The sequence below is a fragment of the Brassica napus genome, chromosome C4, assembly GCF_020379485.1.
Source record: "Brassica napus cultivar Da-Ae chromosome C4, Da-Ae, whole genome shotgun sequence".
Classification (NCBI taxonomy): Eukaryota; Viridiplantae; Streptophyta; class Magnoliopsida; order Brassicales; family Brassicaceae; genus Brassica; species Brassica napus.
Genome location: NC_063447.1, coordinates 13086497 through 13108604, shown reverse-complemented (window position 1 = coordinate 13108604; position 22108 = coordinate 13086497). Strand labels below are relative to the sequence as shown.

General features: G+C 37.1%; 1 protein-coding gene across 1 annotated transcript; it reads left to right on the top strand.

The window, feature by feature from the left end:
- On the top strand, positions 1–744 carry LOC106392837. Its single transcript, XM_013833614.2, has one exon. The coding sequence runs from the start codon at positions 1–3 to the stop codon at positions 742–744; it is 744 nt and encodes a 247-aa protein (XP_013689068.2).
- The last annotated feature ends 21364 nt before the right edge of the window (positions 745–22108 follow it).

The following is a 22108-nucleotide window of genomic DNA, read 5'->3' as shown; positions in this document are numbered from 1 at the left end:
ATGATTTTCACATGTGAATTCTCCAAAGAAGTATGGATCTTGGCGCCGCTTGCTACCCCTGTAACCCTGGACCTTATACTTAACACAACTACTGGTCTCGACCTCATTAGAAGAATCCCATCATTGCCACCGATTGGTTTGGGACCAGGAACTCTACCAGCGTGGATATGCTGGAACCTTTGGATCTCCATAAACCAATTGACCTTCCAAAGTCGAACCTTCTCACCGATGGAAACCCTATCGAAAGCAATCAAGGAAGCACGATATTGGTCTTTAGCTCAACTCCTTCACCCAAAACCCCAAACCAGAAACCCTAGTATCTCCCAGGATCCGATCAACGACCCATCTCAAGCTTGCATGTATACAGATGCAGCTTGGAACCCTTTGTCGAAACGCGCTGGACTCGGTTGGATCATCGACGATGCTGGATCTACCACAACATATTCAGCGACCTCCCCTTTTGTGGCGTCGCCCCTTATTGCAGAAACTTTGGCTCTTCGAGCAACCATGATCTCTGGCAACACTCGTGGAATTACCGCTCTATGTATCTACTCTAATTCTTTAACCCTCATCAAGTTGGTGAAGAAGAAAGGAAGAAACCTAGAGATCGCTAGAATTCTCAACGACATTTATCTCCTCTGCCATAAATTTATTGCTATTCAGTTTAAGCATATCCCTAGAACTAATAATAATAGAGCTGACTCTATTGCCAAACAGGCTCTAGGATTAATGTATGAAACTTAAGTTTTTCCTATGATTTAAAAGTCTGATTTACAAAAAAAAAAAAGTCTTATTGTTTGTATATAAATATTTTTATTAAATGTTTCCCACCGTGCTTTGCATGTTTACTTTTGGCAAAACACCCTTCAAAATATTGGTTAGTTAACCTTTAATTCAACCAGTTAAAGAATATTTTGAACCTTCAATAGGAAATAGTCAAAGGCTAGCGACATTACTTATGCTGCTTGATTTGTGGCATTATTTGACATAAAAGGTCTAGCTAAACTCGGACAAAGACGTTGGCACGAGCCTCAGACCGGCTTGATATCAACCTCTTGCACCTCTAGTTTTAGCCCTTTTAAACGTAGAGTATTATAAATAAAAAAGTTATGATGTCAGACCGGCCCTGCTCCCCCTCTATCGAAACCCTAAACCGCTTCTCCATCTCTGCATCCATAATCAATTCCAAATCCTTTCATAAAATACATGCAGAAATCCTAACAACATTATGTAAGACCATACCATTGTTAGCTATAAATAAACCGGCCTACGTTATCAATATTCTAAACCGGGTTTACTCTCGGTTTGACATTTTTAAAATTTTGTTAGGCAACGGTTCCTTTGCATATGCTCATGGGCGGATCTGGCCTGGTTTTCTATCTATGCATCCATACCAAATCCAGCTATAAATTTTCAGTGATTACTACACAATTACATATACTCTCTTTGTTCCAAAATATATCATGTTTTAGTCAAATGCACAACTATTAAAAAATATTGTTAAAACATAAAATAATAATAATTTAATCAATTATATAAAATATCATATTGATTGTACATTTCTTAATAAAGTTAAAAGATATCTAAAAATATGAAAAGAACTTTCGTGCATGCATGAAGTGTAACACGTGGGACGCCTAAAAGGCTACACCTGTGTATTTAAGCTTTTGTTTAGAATTGTATAGACAAGAAGAGAAGAATTTGTCAAATGTTTAGAGATTTTCTTTTGTAAAAAATGCCTGAGAGATTTTCTTTTGTAAAAAAATGTTTGAGAGATTTTGAAAAGCTGATTAGATAAGTGTTTAGCGATGCTGGGATAAAGAGTTTATTTTTTTTTGTAACTTTTTACAACAACATCTGGAGTGTTCATCTCAGCAGATTTAATCAACCAATAATATGTTTCCAAATTACCATGTCCTTTTTGTTAACAAAAAAACTAAACCTCAAACATTATTTTATTAAAATGTAGCCGACGTTATATGTTGCTCCTCCTTCTTCCTTCGGTCTCGATTTTACTGGCAAAGAAAATTTCACAATACTAAAAGTTCTTAAAACTCAACATCTAGAGTGTGTCCACCTTAACAGATTTAATCAACCAATAATATGTTTCCAAATTGCCATGTCATTTTTCTTAACAAAAAAAAACCTCGAACATTATTTTACTAAACCGTAGCCGACGTTATACGTTGCTCCTTCTTCTTCCTTCGGTCTCCACTATATAAGGGACTAGTGGTTTGTCCGCGCTTCGCGCGGATTGTTGTTGATTATAATGTGTGTTGGATTTAAGTTGTTGATGACTTCAACATGACTTTGAACTTGTTTGGGTGGTTGCCACTTGAGTTCACGTAGCTGTTGTTTAACCATGGCCATCTAACGTCCCCACCTTAGTTGTTTATGTTTATTTATAAGAAACAGTTGAGTTGTAGTGCATCGGGGGGAAGTTATCTGACAAAGAGCTAACTTCTCTAACTTTTAGTATTTCACTATGCTCTGTTCTCCGACTCGGTTTGTTTGTTTTTCAACATTGTCCAATAGATATAAGAGTGGCTAGGAAGACGAAGCTTAGTATATATGTTGTGATTTATGGTTTGTTAATTTGAGTATTAATGATGTGCATGTTGTCAAGGCTAATGGTCCACTCTCGATATATCACTTATTAGTGTTTTGTCTTGCGGATCTTTTTGGTTAGCTTTTGGTTTTAACAATTTATCTATTACAATTTAATATTATATTTACAGCTGATACAGCACTGATTACACAGAAGATCTAACAACAATAAACCGTTTAGGCAAACGAAATCTAGTTTAGTTGTTATATCACTACAAGAAAACATCAAGGATTCTGAGGGAAAAAATCGTCGGAATTTCGTCGGAATATCGTTATTCCGACGCAATTCCGACGAAATACGTCGTCGGAAATAATTCCTCGGAATTTCTTTTTTCCTCTGAAATCCCTCGGAATTTTCCGACGGAATTCCGAGGAAATAAATTTCCGAGGAAATTCCGAGGATCCCTTGTTTGTCGGAAAAGTCCTCGGAATATACCGAGGTAGAACTTCGTCGGGATAATTCCTCGGAAGTTCATCGATCGATGCGTGTTTGGACATATATACATCGATCGATAGGAGTATACCGACGGACTTTTTCCTCGGTTTATTCCGAGGAACTGTTCCCTCGGTATATTCCGAGGGATCCGTTCCTCGGAATTTTCCGAGGGAGTTGTCCCTCGGAAAATTCCGAGGGAAATGTCCCTCGGAAAATTCCGAGGGAAATGTCCCTCGCTATATTTTTTAAAAAAAACGGATCGATCGATGCGTTTTTGTTCAAAAACGCATCGATCGATGTAGTGAAAAATATAATTAATTTCCTCGAAATGTAAAAAATATTAATTTTTTTGAAAAAATAAAATTTCTGAAATTTAAATTCGAAAATATGAAATTAAAAGTAAAATTGAAATCATACTAATTAATATTCAAAGTTTCACAAATAAAAATAAAACATTCCGAGATTGGGGAAAAAAAAACTACGGGTCTGGCACGTCCGGGAACACCTCGTTCGGGTACATCCTCTGCATCATCTCCATCATTTGCTGGTTCAGCCTCCTCTGTGCCTCATAGCCCGCCTGTTGAGCCGCCATCTGGGTCTCCAACAAAGATATTCGATCATCTTTGTCCTTCAACTGAGCCGTAAGTACTTCTGGATCAACAAAGGGCGGTGGTGCAGAAGAAGGAGGAACCGACCGGGTGCGACGACCCAAACCGAACAAACGTCCCTTCTTCTTTGGAACCGACTGAATAGAAAAAAGCCAAATTTAGAAATTTAAACCAAGAAATAAATGAATTGAACTTAAAAAAAAAGAACTTACGGATTCAACGATTTCGTTGATTCGAAACCGGGACAAGTTGGTCGAAGCCGTCGAAGCGTCATCCTCGGTTTGAAGCTGAGACACTTCGTCTACCACCTGAGTTTGGACCAGGTCGACCACGTCCCTCACAAGACCGTCATCAATCTGGCCGGTCTTCTTGTTGGTATACGCCCTCCTCATTAGGGCGAGATCATCGACCGGCTCGCCATCATTTTCTTCCGCCTTGAAAAAAACATAAAATTAAAGAAACATTAGAAATTAGAAGAAATGCACAATAAATTTAAATTCTGAAACTCAAATAATTGAAGAAAAAGCGGTTGAACTTACCATGCGATCTCCGAGAGTGGCAATAGATTGAGCACCCAAGTTATGCTTGTAGATGCCCTTCCCTTTACGGTCGCTCCTGCGGTTGGTGGAGTTGGTGGAAGAAGTTTCTTTCGTCTCCTCCTTATCCCAATGCGCACACAACTCCTTCCAGACCGTATCGTTCATCGACTTTGGGACCTTTTAATTAAAAAAAAAAGAAAAAGTTTAATAAATTAAAAAATAGTTTAATAAATTAAAAAATTGTTTAATAAATTAAATCGAACCTTATTGATTTCCCACTTCTTCTTCCACTCGTGGATCTGCTTCCCATAGTTGTCCATTACTTTATGGACGAAGTGGTGATAGATAAAGAGCGTCTCATCGGAATTCCAGTTGAACTCTTGCTGAAAAAAAACACAATTAGTAGAAAATTTATATTAAAGATTAAAAATATAAGTAAAAAATTAGAATACTTACCGCAAACTGACGAAACCACAGAACCTGCTTGTCGGTTGGGAAGTGAGTGAAAGTCGGATGTCCACTGTCGAGGGCCGAGTACATCATACGGTTGATCCATGCGCTGATCCCGTTCCCGGATCGGTTGAACCTTATTAAAAGAACAAACGGTTAATAATGAATCCAAATTTAAAGAAAAAAAATGTTTAATTACCATGTTTGACCCCGTCCATGTGGATACGGAGTGAGATACGGAAGATGGTCACGACCGGGCTGTTGAACCAACTCCGCAACCCTCATCACTCCCGGAGGACCCGGAGGAACAGGAGCGGATGCAGCAGCGGGAGCGAGAGGAGCATGAGCGGGTGCAGCAGAGGGAGATGTATGGTTGGAGCTGTGGGGCGAAGGGGAATCCTGAAAATGGCTGGAATCCCGAGACTGGCTCCCCGTACCACCACGACCACGACGCTGTCGAGGCCGGGTCTGATCATCATGAGACCTGTAAATTAAAAAAAATATATTTAATAAATACAGAAATATATAAATTAATTTTTTTTATTAAAAAAAAATCCCAAATAATTTAATCACAGAAAAAGATTTATATATATTAAATTTTTTTAATAAATATATAAAAATAGTTCTAATAAACAAAAATAGTTTTAATAAATAAAAATTGTTTAATAATTACAAAAATAGTTTTAATAATATATATATATGAAAAATATTTTTAAATCCCAAATAATAGTATTTAATCACAAAAAAGTTTTATAGATATTTAAAATGTTTTGTAAAATCCAAAAAATCGAATTTATATAGAATTTTTTTTGTAAAATCCAAAAAATCGAATTTATATAGAAAAATCGTTTTGTAAAATACAAAAATCGATTTTATATACAAAAATCGATTTTATAAATACAAAAAATAAAAAATTATAAAAAAATTCTAAATCAATTCAACAAAACAAATTATTCAACCAAATCACAATTCTAAACCTATTATACAACCAAATCACAATCCTAACCAATCACCCTAACAAAAATCTATCAAAACTACACAAAAACCTAACAAATAGAACCTAAGAGAGTGGGATAGGGTCCTTACATGATTTGTGTAAGAGAAGAGGGAGATCGCCGGAGATATCGTCGGATTTCAGGGGGAAATCGCCGGAGAGAAGGAGAGGAGGCGCAGAGGAAGAAGAGAGAAATGGGGAAGAAGAAGGGGCTCGTGGTTATAAAACCTAGGGTCCGACGGACATTATCCGTCGGAATTCCGTCGGAATTCTAATTTCAATTTTCGCGAAATATTTGCCCGGTAAAATGAAAATATTCCGAGGAAATTCCGACAGATAGTAAAATATCCGTCGGAATTTCCTCGGAATATTCCGAGGAAATACCGAGGAACTAGTGTTTGGGGTTTCAAAACATCAATTTTTTTTGCCGTATTTCATTTCTTATACAATTGTAATGCATACCATTGAGGATTCTTTGTATACATGAGCATAAACCATGAAATAACAAATTTCAAAACTAATTGAAAGTATTCCCTTTACCGTTCGTTAAAAGGTATAAGTGTTTCTCTTATGTTGCGAGATTTCGTTCATACAATCGGAAAAGTGTTAATTATACGGTAAGGAACAAATTTTTGACTTCATAATGAACGTAAGACACTTAATAAGGGTTATATAGGTGTTATTCAAACGGCAAAACGTTGTTTTCGGTTTAAAAACCCTATTTCCTCGGAATTTCCTCGGATTATTCCGAGGGAACTCCGAGGAAACCCTCTTCTTCCTCGAAATTTCCTCGGAATATTCCGAGGAAATTCCGACGAACTAGTGTTTGGGGTTTCAAAACGTAATTTTTTTAAAAAAAACGCATCGATCGATGCGTTTTTGAACAAAAACAAATCGATCGATTACTAAGATGGCCCGGGCCGTAAGATTGTGATCGATCGATGAGAGTATCCCATCGATCTATCGACAATCTGAATTGTTCCTCGGAATTTCCTCGGAAAATCTTGTATGTTTTTTTAAAAATGCATCGATCGATGCGTTATAGAACAAAAACGCATCGATCGATTACTAGGATGGACCGGGCCGTAAGATTGTGATCGATCGATGAGATTAACCCATCGATCTATCGACAATCTGAATTGTTCCTCGGAATTTCATCGGAAAATCTTGTATGTTTTTTTAAAAATGCATCGATCGATGCGTTATAGAACAAAAACGCATCGATCGATTACTAGGATTTACGGGGCCGTAAGATTGTGATCGATCGATGAGAGTAACCCATCGATCTATCGACAATCTGAATTGTTCCTCGGAATTTCGTCGGAAAATCTTGTATGTTTTTTTAAAATGCATCGATCGATGCGTTATAGAACACAAACGCATCGATCGATTACTAGGATGGACCGGGCCGTAAGATTGTGATCGATCGATGAGAGTATCCCATCGATCGATCGACAATCTGAATTGTTCCTCGGAATTTCCTCGGAAAATCTTGTATGTTTTTTTAAAAACGCATCGATCGATGCGTTATAGAACAAAAACGCATCGATCGATTACCAAGATGGCCCGGGCCGTAAGAATGTGATCGATCGATGCGTTATAGAAACAAAACGCATCGATCGATGCGTGTTCGGAAAACAGAATTATAAGGCAAAACCCGACCTTTTTTGGATCTAAACCTTAGAACTCTCATCCCCTCCGATTTCCCCTATAATTCGCCCCCCCCCCCTTTCTCTCTCTATAATCATCCGATTTGAACAATTTTGGGCTCTATTCCACTTGATTTTTCGAGCTCTACCTGATTCCTACACTCGTCTTCACCCTAAGACAGGTATACTCCGCGAATCTCCACATTCTGAAATCGTGTTCTTGAGCAATTTTTTGGGTTTTGTGAATTTCTTATTTCCGTGTTGATTCCTTGATCAAATATGCATGAAACAGATGTTTAAACATGGAATAGAACACAATTGTCTGTGATCAACGAGTTTGGAACATGATTTGAGATGATTTAGGGATAGAGAATTTTTTTCAATTTCGTTTTTTTTTATCACAACTCGATTTTGCTTTTCATTTTCATGTTCAGCTTTGCCTTCTTAATTGATTATAACCATGTTGAGAGCAATGATTCTATTTTGTAGAGAATGAAGCGCACGAAAACATCAGCAAAGAAAAACACACAAGAAGCGGGTTCGTCACAGCTGGAGAAGCAAAGGCCAAAGAAGTGGGATAAGTCTGATACCACCCACTACAACAACATGAAGAAGGTAGCCGTTCCGGCTACACAACTAGCATGTCCTGAGACGATGACAATATTGGGAATCAAAGCAGACATTGAAGGACTGTTCCAGAACATGGGTCTAGGCCAACTATGCAACCTCAAGGAACCCACTTATCCGGAGTTGGTACGCCAGTTCATAGCATCCGCATACGTCACCCGTCCCGATGATAGCCATCAGGAAGGTTTTCTGGCATTCGTAGTGCAGAAAGTATACTATGAGGTATCTTTCACAGACCTCTGCGGACTATTTGGATTGAGTGCGGGGGAGAGGACATATGGTCTTTATTGGACTTCAGAGCTGTTGAACTTCTGGGAAACGATTGGCACAGGGGTTTATAGATCTTCTCAGGCAAAGGAGTCACTTATCCGGAGCCCAGTACTGAGATATGCGACACGCCTCATTGGCTCATTGCTATACGGGACAACCACAGCCGCATCAGTCACGCAATGGGAGTTGTGCCTCCTGTACCAAGGTGTGAGGCATTTGCTACCGGCATTTGGAAACTCTACATTCCCACCTGCTACTGCCTTCAACATGGGAGCGGTGCTGGCCGCAAACTTAGCAGGATACAAGGGGAAAGTAACCAAATCCAAGAGCAATGCATGTGGATTTGGTGCAGTGATTACTCGGATCCTTAGACATGTGGGTGTAGACTGTGAGAACCACCAGGTAGCACTGGACAGATCGAACAACATTGCTTGGAACTACCTGGATGTCATTTCTCTAGTAAGTAAGGAGTTCATAGCTGGTCCCCACTCGAGGATCGATCGGGATGGTCCTTACGTCTACGTATTCCAGGACCGAGCGAAGAAAACACTCTACTGCCACCTGCCTCAGATCGGCCTGACTGCTCTACTTTCAGAGGCTGCAGTTGAGTTTCTACCCCCTGCTACCGCACTAGTAGACAAGCCATCCTTCTTCACGCCAAAATATCAGACCAAAGGCAAGGGCGTGGTTGATGAAGAAGGACAAGATGAGGCTGCACAAGCCATTCCAGATGATTCACAACCCCATCAGCTACTCCCATCAGACTCCAGCCAGTACAAGCTGCAAGAGCTTCCACCGAACGCCACTTCGCGCCAGCAACAACATTGGAGAGATCAGAGCATAAAGACAAACAACGACATGCTACACAAGATCTGGGCTGCCATTTCACGTATCAGGCCGTGTCGTTGCCAAAAGGATGATGTAGTTCATCGGGACAACTCTCCATCCAGCTCTGGTTCGGGTTCGAGTGGTACACACAGGGTAAGAAAGAGGTCCAAGAGACCCAACGATGCAGGAACATCTGGAGCAGGAGACGAGGAGTAGGAGCTATCACCGGCTATTTTATTTTCTTTTCTATTCTAACGTTTTATGGTCTTATTTTCTGTTAATTTTGAACTGAGTTTTTTTTTAGGTTTCTTAATTATGAGTTCGTATTTCTTTTACATGGTTTCTTTGTTTTATTTGGTTGTGTTTTGTGTAGCTTTTAATTCGTATTCAGCTTTGCCTTGCTAGATAAACCAAATAACTATTATCCAGGAAAGAGGTTATATCAAGTGTTCCTCGGAATTTCCTCGGTATTTCTTAAAAAAAAAAAATAAGTTCAATGGTAGTCTGTTTCCGAGTCATCATCACCAGATGAATCTGAATCTGGATCTTGGTGAAACTCTCCAATTACTGGTTCATCCTCTACGTGAACGACGGCTTCCTCTCCAAAGTCGGTTAAATCGACTACAAGGCCAACTCCAGCTAAATCTTCTGCTGCACTACAGTTGCCGGATGTGCTTGGTTGTAGTGGGTCTTCCAGCTCAGAACTTCCCTGAACTCGGCCTCTCGGGTTGAGTCTTGTAACAGTAACCCATGGATCATCTCTGTTCCTTACCCGGGGGTACTTGATATAACAAACCTGTAACATTTAGAAAAATTATAAATTAATACACATGATGATGAATCATTCTGAATAATTAACATTTAATTACCTGATCGGCCTGGGAAGCAAGAATGAAAGGATCATAATATTGCAGCTTTCGCCTCGAATTTACTGATATAACACCAAATGCATCTGTTCTCACACCTCGATCTGGGGTGTTGTCGTGCCAATCACAATAGAAAACAGTACAGCGCAATCCAACCATGCCCAAATACTTGATTTCCAAAATCTCATGTATGTGTCCGTAGTATACATCATCTCCTGATGCAGAACAAACGCCAGCATCATAAGTCGTACTCGAACGTCTCCTCTTCTGAGTTGTGAATGCATATCCTCGAGTACAAAATCTCGGATATGACTTCACAACAAAGTTTGGTCCAACGACCATCTCACGTATCCAATCGTCAAATGTTTCACCTCTGGCCAAACCAGCAGACACCTATTAATAGCACATATATATATATTATATCAATAAATGTGAATTAGTATAAATATGTGATAAAATATATTTTAATTTGTTTAAAGCACTCACATAAGTAAACATCCATCCAGTAAATTCTCTCTGCTTCATTTCTTCTAGTTCGTCCTCTGTGGCGTATCTATACTCGAACCGCTTTTCTGCCATGAAAATCCTGTATATGATGACAATAATGTAATTAATTAAGATTTAAATTTCAACTTGTTAAAATAAAAATTTGTAAGCTCATTTATTTACCTCTCATATTGAAGAACGTCTTCGCAGTTGGTGAGCAAATATGTTTGCAAATGACTGCGCTCCTGCTCAGTAAGTCGACGGTCCTTTGGTTTTCCGCTAAGTCGTCCAACGTCTGTGAAAATGTCTGGAACCGTAACATGATATGTTGCCCGTTCGCCTCTATCATCATGCCGAGCAGGTCTTCTGTTTTTGGTCTGAACTTCTGCTGGAAAGTAGTACTCGGCAAAGTTTGAAGTTTCTTCATTGATCATCTGTGCGACTATAGAACCTTCCACCCTACTTAAATTTTTCACCATCTTCTTCAAATGGAACATATACCGCTCATACAGATACATCCATCTATACTGCACAGGACCACCAAGTTCCAATTCTCTTGCCAGGTGAATAACAAGATGCTCCATAACATCAAAAAATGAGGGAGGAAATATCTTCTCAAGGTTGCACTGAATCACGGCTATGTTAGTCTTCAAATTTTCAATACCTTCAAGAGTCACTGATCTCGTGCATAAATCGCGGAAGAAACCACTTATCCCTGCAATTGCTTCATGAACATTTCGTGGTAATATTTCCTTGAAGGCGAACGGAAGGAGGCGCTGCATCATTACATGGCAATCGTGGCTTTTCAAGCCAGTAAACTTTCCTTCCTTTCTGTCGATACAGTTACGCAAATTTGATGCGTAACCGTCTGGAAATTCCACATCGTTTGAAATCCAATCAAAGAACGCATCTTTTCCCGCTGCATCAAGTCGGTATATGGGAAAAGGAGCCCTACCATTCTCATCAACATGAAGTTCTGAACGAGCACATATATCGACTAAATCCAGTCTTGACTTCAAATTATCCTTTGTTTTACCTTGAACATTAAGGATCGTGTTCATGAGATTGTCAAAAAAGTTCTTCTCAATATGCATGACATCTAAATTATGCCTTAGCAGATGATCCTCCCAGTATGGCAGATCCCAGAAAATACTTTTTTTGTGCCAGTTATGTAGTTCTCCAACAGCATCTACCGGAAAACGCTCATGTCCACCGACTTCTGGCGTCCTTTCTGCACCAAAATCTCTTAGTTGTATCTTCAAATCTTTCCCACAAATTTCCGGAGGTGGACTGTCAAACACCCTCTTGTTCTTCGTAAACAAATTCCTACTCCTACGATATGGATGATCAGGTGGTAGGAATCTCCTGTGACAGTCAAACCAACACGTTTTCCTTCCGTGCTTTAGTTGGAAAGCATCAGTGTTATCTTGACAATATGGACATGATAGCCTTCCATGCGTTGTCCATCCAGACAACATACCATATGCTGGAAAATCACTTATTGTCCACATTAGTACTGCCCGCATTTGAAAGTTTTCTTTACACGAAACATCGTATGTTTCAGCACCTTGAGCCCATAGTTGTTGCAACTCATATATTAGTGGCTGAAGAAACACATCAAGTGATCTCTTAGGATGCTCTGGTCCGGGAACGAGAATCGAGAGAAACAAAAACTCTCGTCGCAAGCACAAGTTTGGGGGGAGGTTGTATGGTGTAAGAATGACGGGCCATAGAGAATACTGTCTTCCACTCTTGCCAAACGGACTGAAACCATCAGTACATAATCCAAGGTAGACATTTCTTCTCTCATACGCAAAGTCGGGATACTTTGATTGGAAATGCTTCCACGCTTTTGCATCTGAAGGATGTCTGATCTCACCATCTGTTGAGTGCTCCGCATGCCATCTCATTGGTTGCGCTGTGCGTTCAGACAGATACAACCTCTGCAACCTTTCCGTCAAAGGTAAATACCACATCCTTTTATATGGCACTGGAACTCTTCCAATTGTATCTTTATAACGAGGCTTTCCACAAAATTTGCATGTAACCCGCTGTTCATCCACCCTCCAATAAATCATGCAGTTGTCGCTGCATACATCTATTACCTGATACGATAAACCAAGACCAGCTACGAGTTTCTGAACCTCGTAGTATGAACCAGGAGCTACATTATCCGGGTAGAATACCTTTTACAAAATCAGCAATCGCATCCACACAGTCTTCAGCCAAATATAATCTGTTTTAATGCCCATCAATCTTGTAGCAGATGATAAAGCTGAATGACCATCTCTGCAACCTTCGTACAATGGTTGCTTTCCAGCATCCAACATATCATAAAATCTCCTAGCTTCTGCATTGGGTAAATCTTCCCCTCTAAAATGATCATTTACCATCTGCTCAGTACCTACACCATAATCTACATCCGTTCTAATTGGTTCTTCTAATCTAACCGCTGGCTGAGGTTCACTAGTACTACCATGTTCATAATCAGTTTCCCCATGATGATACCAAATTTTGTAACTTCGTGTAAACCCACTCAAATATAGATGAGTCCAAACATCCCACTCTTTAATAACCTTTCTATTTTACAATTAGAGCAAGGACATCTTAACATACCTGTTTTTTGCTTCCGGTTGTCGGTGAACTAACCCCATGAATTCAGTTATACCTCGTTGGTATTCTTCCGTAAGCAATCTCGTGTTCGGATCCAAATGAGGTCGATCGATCCAAGAACGAAAATAATTTGAAGAAGACATATTTTTTATGAATCAAATTCGTGTGTAAATAGAGTAAGAGGAGGATGAAGATATGAAGTGAATGAAGAGGAAGAGGAGTGCTTGTATTTATAGTTTAAATCCTGCCGACATACCGAGGAAATTCCGACGGAATTCCGACGGACAAAACTAGTTCGTCGGAATTTCCTCGGAATTTTGTAAAATCCCCCAACGGCTCTCCAACGGCTATAATATTTCCTCGGAATTCATCGGTTTTTTCCGAGGAAAAGAGTTTTCCTCGGAATTTCCTCGGAATATTCCGACGGACTGTAGTTTCCTCGGAATCCGTCGGTATATTCCGAGGAAATTCCGAGGAAACCCAATTTTGTGTTTCCTCGGAATTTCCTCGGAAATCCTCGGTATATTCCGAGGATTTCATTTTCCGTCGGAATGTCCGTCAGAATATCGCTGTTTTCTTGTAGTGTATTGTTGTTCTCCTTTCATGTACAAAGACTGAAAAAACCGCTCCACCGGCAACCTTTGGGTTGTCCCTTTTTTGGCCATAGTTTTTGTATACATCTCAAGACTGTTAAACATCCAGTGTTTTTTCTTTTCAACATGAAGTCCTATAATGGTGGATATAAGAGACTTTAACCATGTGGATATAGAGAACTTGTTAACCAAGGCTGTTTGCATTGGTATTTTATTTTTTTAATTTTTGAAAATTTCATATTTATTTATTGTTCTTAATTTACATTTATTTGTTTTAATGTATTTTTTCTTTGGGGGTATTTCACTTCTTTTTTTTTCAATTTTGTGTTTTTTGGTTTCTTTTTCTATCCCTATCTACTTGTCTTCTTCTCTTCTTTCTCTGCTTTGGTTTTGTTCTCTGGTTTTCCTTCCTGGGGCCCTTTCTCTTTTTTCTCTTTGTTCTTCCTTTGGTTTTTGCTATGCCTCTTTTTTTTTCTCTTTCCTTTTTCGTCTGTCCTTTTGGAGTCTTTATTTTTTTGATTCTTCCGTCATTTTCTTTCTCTCTGTTTGTCATTTTTATTGCTCTCACTTCGCTCTTTTGAAACTTCCTTTGTGTTTTCTTCTTCGTCTCTTGGATCATCTTTTTTCGTGTTCTGTTCCTCAGATGTTTTTGTTTTTATTTTCTCCTCTTCTCTCAGGACATTATCTGGGTTTTTCTCTGTCTCCAGTCATCTGATTGGTCATCTCTTTTTCACTCCCTTTCCGTATGCTATCTTTGGTCTTCTCATATATTGGTTCCACGTTTGTCCATCGTGTCGTTACTATAGTCCCTCGTCCTTTATGTTTTGGACCTATGGCTTACTTGCTTGGCCTCGGTTCTTGGCTCTTTGTGCTTGTTGTTCTCTGTTTTCTGTTTGTTTTTTCACCTTTATGTGTTTCCTGAACCGTAAAACTTATCCAGTGTTTTTAATGATTTCTATGTGAATGTGTTTGATCAGAGACTGAAACAAAATTTGTCACTTTTGGCAAGGCTTTGTGGTTGTCACTTTTTTGGCCATCAGTTTTTTGTTACTTTTTCAAGATGTTAAACATCCAGTGTATTTTCTCCAAGACGTTATGAGATTTCTTAATGTGGATCATAAGAGACTTTTTTTAACCATGTGGATATAAGAGACTTGTTAACCAAGGCTGTTTGCATATGGTGTTTGAAACCTTTAGGTTTATGTTCTCTGAAATATAAGAGACCTGTTAACAATTGGTATAATGGAACCTTCTTTACTTGAAGAGACCCCGGTGATACCAATGGTTGCAGAAGATCACTGATACGTTTTTGTTAAGTGTTAACAAAGCAAATAAAAGATAGAAACCTTACTTTTTGAGGTAACTTTGGCTTGTAACAAATTCATGGTCGAAATAAAATTTAGTTCCAGAGGTTGCTTTAACGAAAAGGCGATCTGGAATTACGGCATTGGAAAACAATGAACATGTAAACAACTGAAATACATACATGTTACTAAATAAGCAGCTAACCAGATACTCATAACATCATTTACCAAGCTAGATTTTCTCTAAAATAGTGACAAGAAAATCATGGTTAAGATTAGGCAAGAATATGAAATAAAAATCAAACCTGGTTTGCAGAAAACAGAGAGGCCAAAGTCCGTAGGTTTAACAGAAGAGTCTTCATCAAAAGAATCGAAAAGGAAAGACACACAGCAGCACAAGCTGTAGCAAGACTCGACATTTGTCACAGCATCACACTGAAGCAAACACTGAACATAGACCATACATGAAGATTCGATTCATAGTCTTTAAAAAAAATAAAGAAGTAGAAGTGAGTATATTAATAATATTAGCATCAGTCAAGGTGGCTACTCAGTATAGCTTGGGCAAATTGACAAACGATTCTATAGGAAAAAACTTTCGCAAATTTTTTGAACCTTTTTGCAATTAATGGCTCTGATCACAGTCCTAGTCTCCAACCTCCCAATCGGATCTGATCATCACCTAATACGGTTATAGGTTTCGGAACCACCGCATCTCCACAGCCGGAGCAGTTGTTGCTGAAACAGACGGTCCTCGACGCCATCAAGCTCGGTTATCTCCATTTCGACACATCTCCAAGGTATCTCGATGAAGCTCTATCGGAGACGATTTCTTACCTCAAACTGACTTGACCAAAATATAACACCACAAACTATAATTTCAGGTAGTTTCCTACATGATTTAACTTTTAAATAACTCTATAAATTTGTTAAAAGGTTAGAAAATAAAAAAAGGACCTTGCGATTCTGTGTTCGTGTTATGCAAGAGCATGAGTTGGTCGGAATTACCGAACCGGAAGCCCTCCGTCGGGATTGGGTGAATAGTTTCTGCAACTTCAACGAACACAGTTTCATCTCTAAAATCTGATAGACACAGGGGCATCATCAAACAAAAAACTCAGGTTGCTTCTTGTAACATCAAACACTCGGTTCATAAAGCTTCTTTCAAGATATGTCTAAACTTAGAGGAATGTAATTGTGATTTTGTTTGAGAAATAAAGTAAGCTACTAACCTGGAAGAAGAGCATGATTTACCAACGCTTCTCAGACGGCCTATATATACACAGAAACTGGTCGCCGGCAAATGTGAAATGAAATTGGAAGTTCAAAAGGTACGGAGCTCAGGCGGAGATCTCTGCGTCAGGAAGAAATAGGTCTGATAAAGGATCACAAATTAATGGGTCATAACTGGTTATATAAGGCTCAGTGTATGCAATCAAATGGAACTTACGGTACAGAAGCCCATTAAATAACACACAACACAATTCGGTTTATTTGTACTTACGAAGTTAAGCTGCCACGTGGCAGTAAATGCCCCTATGTGAATGATGATGTGGGTGCATAAGGAGAGAGACAAGGCAACTTTATTGTATAAGACTAAGGGTATTCCGGCGCTACGCACCGGGTTGAATGTTTTATTTGCGGAAGAATTCAAATTGTTGTGTTCTTGTGTGTGGTAGTTAATAGTGTCTGTAGTTTAGTGTAGTTGATTGCTTCTTCATAGTAAATATAGTTGTACATTTAAGTGTTGAAATGTCTATGGTCGGGAGGGAGAATAAGTATAATGAATGTGTCTGTTTTGGGTCTACAAATCATGTCATGGTTCGTATATTTAGACTAATAGATGTTGTTGTATTATAGTGTTTCTCATTCTAAGGAATTTTGAATGTAGGAATTTTATTCATAGGAGAGTAGTAATCATTTTAAATTGGTATAGGTAAGAATTTTTTTTTTAAATCCCACAAAAGAAAAAAAATAATAACATTGTTTTCTATCTATGAACTATGTATTGGATAAATTTCTCCAATCTTAAAAAGTAGTAGTAATTCTTGCATAGATGATTCATGTTTTGGAAGTCGCAGCTTTGTACGAGTTTGAGTCTGGTCATGTTGTTTACATAGTCGTTCTCTAGAAGAATACTGTAAACACTGATTTTTTTAAACCTTTTTTCAGCAATAACGGATGTAGATAGTGACATAGTGTGTGTTCCCAGTCAAGTGTGTCAAGCAACATTTTTCCCTCTCTGATTTTTCCTGAGTAGAGCAGCAGTAAACAACAAAGATAGGTATATATTATTTTGTTAATTATTGTCTTAAAAATTCATGTATATATATATTTTTTAATACATTGCTTTGAAACTATAAACTTTAATGCATGATACCAATAATCACAGATGATAGCAAACTTGCCCAAAAACCGACTAGACATATAGTCAGAAGAATTACCTCTCTCTTTCTTTCTCTCTAACATCTCTCCAAAGGCGGTTTCAGAAAAAGCTTATCGTTGGTGGCCGGTGGCTTTAGCCATCGGTTACCATCTTCTCTTTTTTTGTTTTTTGTTGTAAATATCTTCGATCTTCTAGATCGATTGTATTTTCCGCTTGTCAGATTTTCTCTTCGCTTAGGCGATTTCGGTTCCGCTCTGTCGGAAATTTTCTTCGCAAGGCGACTCTTTTCTTTTGTTGTGTTTCTTCAAGTCAATCAGAGCTTCTCGCTGATTTGCTTGAATTTCTTCTCCCCATGTATGTTTTAATCCTTTATCCCGGATCTTTGATTTGTTTCTCTTGAGATCTTCGAGTGCTAGATCTCGTCCATCGGAGAGTAATTAATTTCTTCTCATGATAATAAGTTGAGGAGTTTCTCCTTCTTGGTTGAGATTCGAAGTTTATGGATGAAGCCTATCGATTGGAAGCGGATTAAGTAAAGTTGGGGTTTGCTTCAAAATGTCCTAACAAATGATCTGTTTTTGATCGGAAAGATCATCCCAGAGTTTGAATAATCAAAGGTCATTAGGAGTTCAAATTATAAGATCCGGTGAACACTGCATGGGGGCTTCAAGATGGATTCGAAAGGCGATAGAGCTGCATGCGTCATCTCCATATGGAAGACCGGAGGGATGATCGGAAATCAATCGGAGCGCCGGTGAGAAGATCTGAAAGACTCGGGAACCTTCTCACTGCCCATTGTGCTGCCCTTTTTTTACACGTGTCTCACACGTGTGTTATGACATGTATGATAGTTATCTTTATGTTGTTTTGGGCTTGTAATATTTGTTCTGGGCTTTCGAATCCTCTTGTATCGTTAAGCTTTTATAAAAAGCAATGTTGATAAAAAAAAAAAAAAAAGCAAACTTGCCCAAAATTAATTACTTCGTTAGACTATCTTTCATTATTATACATGATATTTACTCTATCGTTTACAGTTGTGTAAAAATCGAATTGTTAAGCAAATAAACCAAATTTACACATCAACTCACTTTTTTAAGCAAATCTATTTTCTTACAACATTGGCTTAAGCTCTCTAGTACTCATCCAGGATAAAAACACAAAAGAAAAATTAAATATTTGTTTTACCTGCACTACGTCTATTGCCCTCTATGAACTGTGAAAGCTAAAGGACGACACACATCTGTTATTTATATTCGGCTCCAAACTGGGCAATTACCTGAGTTAAAACTATTGTTCTACAGAGTTTTAAATATTTAATATAATTTAGGTACTCTTTGGAGTAGTACACCTTTTCCGAACACGCTTTTCTCCTGCCACTTAGATTGCGAACTCTCTCTATCCAGATAAGGTAGCACCGGTGATAGCCTATGAAAAGGGCGGGGAAAATGATTGTAGTAGGAAAAGTGAAATTTAGGATATATGTTGTCATGTGATGATGGTGTGCTTCTTATACCTCCTATGTTGATAAGCCGCTCTCTCGATTTGAGTAAGGTATGCTAAGCTGCATCTCAATGAGGAATGTGAAAGTATGCTCTCTCGATATTCTAGGTTCTTGTTGTTGAAATATGGACGTGATGATGCAGTGCCTCCAAGTATACTTAAATGGTAACAAAAGAAGACCAGGTAATTCATCATCGATCAAATCTTACTTCTCTCATGTAGTGAGGCATAAAAAACGACTATGTGTATTGATCCCATTAACTTCCAAACCACAGAACAGAAACTAACACGCCAAAAAAATAGTATTTGAAACTTTTTTGACAAAAAGCCTTTGTCAAAAAAACAACATGCCTACGTTTATAGACGGAACAAAAGGATCACATTAAAACAGAGAAACAACATGACTACGTTTATATACAGAACAAAGGCATCAAAACAGAAAAAGTTGAAAAGATATCCTAAAGAAGTTCACATGTTGCGTCAGTATATGGCTAACTATTTATAATCCCACCTCTTTGTTCATACAGTACAGACCTGAGAGAGACAAAGATGAAATTTTAAGACAAAAAATTTGTGCTACTAATTTCATAATATGAATATTAATATTTATACATCAAGGAGGCTTCACCAAATACAATAATACTTAAGACAATAGCGTATGCAAATTGTATGGAATTTATGAATTTTGTTTACAATGCTGAAGTAAACTAATTAATCTTGAGCTTTCACGTGTTTTAACTAAAAAAAAAAGTTAGTATCTTGGTCAGATTTTTAAAGAATTCAGATCTATTCCACAAACATATACATGTTACGACAGAAGTGGATATAATCATACTCCAAGCTAAAGTAAACGATCTCATCAGCTGCACCTTCAGTCACGAGACTCACGACATGTGCTCGCTCCTCTACCATTGCATCTGAGCAGTTTTAATATTTCAGAAAGTATTGGATTGGCTGAAGAAAAGCAATCCCTTGCGCCAATCATACAAACCTTCATCTCATTTTTGGAAAGAGAGAAATCTAAGATTATCCTCCTCCATGTCCATTTCTTGCTCTCCTAATTCCATTTATCAAGATATCAAAACCATCATCAAAACAAAACTTATGGATCATGATGGCACACATACTTTTCTATAATCTCTGGTTTGTTCATTTTAAAGCAGCATCCAAAAAAATGTTCTGCAATTAAGCTAATATATTTTACAATCCTATTCCTCGTATCCACCTTTATTCTAGTATACGTACAAAATATATTTTACATGTAAGTCATCTAGGTATAACAAAATATTGATATTTTAATTTAAGTCGTCCAGGAAAATTCAACTTTCTGACACAATCCGGTCAAATGCAAAACTAACCCGTTTACCTTAGATGACTTACATGGAAGTTGTCTCGATTTTTTTTTTAACAGACAAAATAAATTTTTTTTTAAAATTTTTAATTGCAAAACTAACCTGAGACGACTTACATGGAAGTCATCTAGGTATAACAAAATATTGATATTTTAATTTAAGTCGTCCAGGAAAAGTCAACTTTCTGACACAATCCGGTCAAATGCAAAACTAACCCGTTTACCTTAGATGACTTACATGGAAGTTGTCTCGATTTTTTTTAATAAACAAAGATGGACGACTTCCATGTAAGTCGTTTAGAAAAACACATTTAAAAGTCAATTGCAAAACTAACCTCTGCATTGACCAGAAAACTTCCATGTAAGTCGTCTACAGCTAGACGACTTACCCGGAAGTCGTCTGGACGAACAGATCTGGAAAAAAAAAAACTAATTTCATAGTTTCAACCAGTGAGATAACTTGTTTAGTACAAAAAAAATCTTCTCCAAGCACCCAGAATCTCAAACAAAAGTGACCCACCAAGAATCGTAAGCTTCAATGGCTCCATGAACCATAAAAATTTTAGAATCAAAATCTTGGGTTTTTTTGGATGAATATGGAGAGAAAGTGAAAGAGATGTTGTTTTTAGTTCATAAGAATTGAGAAAGAAAAAGTGTAAATCGATTTGAGGTGCATTAAGAGCTTCAAATTGGTTGTTCATGGTCGTTGGTGTATTGATGACAATGACAATCTTGTAAATACTTGAAGATGACGAGGTTGAGAGAGTAAAAAGACCATTTTCGAAACAAAAAACAAAAAAAAAACTAACGGCATTTTCGTGAATAATATGAACTTGTAGGGTGAATTGGACAAAAAAAATCCAAAAAAAAACATGGGTTAGTTTTAGGTTTGACTTTGAGTTTTGAGTCAATTTTGCAAAAACCCCTGTTTGTATTGGTGGTTTTAAATTCTGCGAAAATTATTATAGATATTAAGTTAATACATTTATATTGAATTTCGAAAATTTATTATACATATTAAGTTAATACATTTATATTATATTTTACTTTTTAATGACTTACAGCCTCAACTTTTATATAGTACATAATCATTTATATTGAATTTCGAAAATTTATTATAGATATTAAGTTAATACATTTATAAAGTTTTTAATTTGTTAGTTTACATTATATGATATTGATTTCTGTTTATTTACAAATAATTTTTTTTAGAATATTAACATTATTGAAAATATTAAATTAGAATGGTAGCGTGTCATAATACAATTGGTGGTTTTAAATCATTTTATAATCGCGCTACGCACGGATCTGTATTAATAACTTAGTTTAGTTTTAGAATAATGTTAAATATAAATAATATATAATCTTAATTTTTTTGTAAATTTATTTAAATATAAATTATTTATATATCATTTTCTTTCTTTCTACTTATGTATTCTATAAAAAATATAGCTTTAAGCTAATTACTTCCTAGCTATTTATTTTTGTTTTTATAAATGAATATATTATGTGTATTAAGGTATTTATAATGTTTCTAAAATATATGCAGTTTAATTTTAACAAAAATATTATGTACATTTCTCTACACATATAAACTGTTAATACACTTTGTATAAAAATTATCATCATTTTAACCTATCATGTTAATCGATTAATCTATGGGAAATTGTCATAATACCACATTCATAATATCATTTTTCATGTCTACACTAATCACCATATCCTCAGTTTTAATGAAGGGTAAAAAACACTTATACCCCTAGGGTTAACTAATCTAGACTTAGAGTTTAGAGTTGAGGGGTGGGGTAGGATTTTTGGAATATGAAATTTAGGATTCTAATAACTATATAAATAAATACCTAAAAATATATATATATAATTTTAAAAATAGTTTCAAACATAATTTTTGATTTTCAAAAAGAAATTTTGAAAAAAATAAAAAAAACATTATGGAAAACACAATTCAAAAAAAAAATTTATAAAAAAGTTCGAATTTGAAAA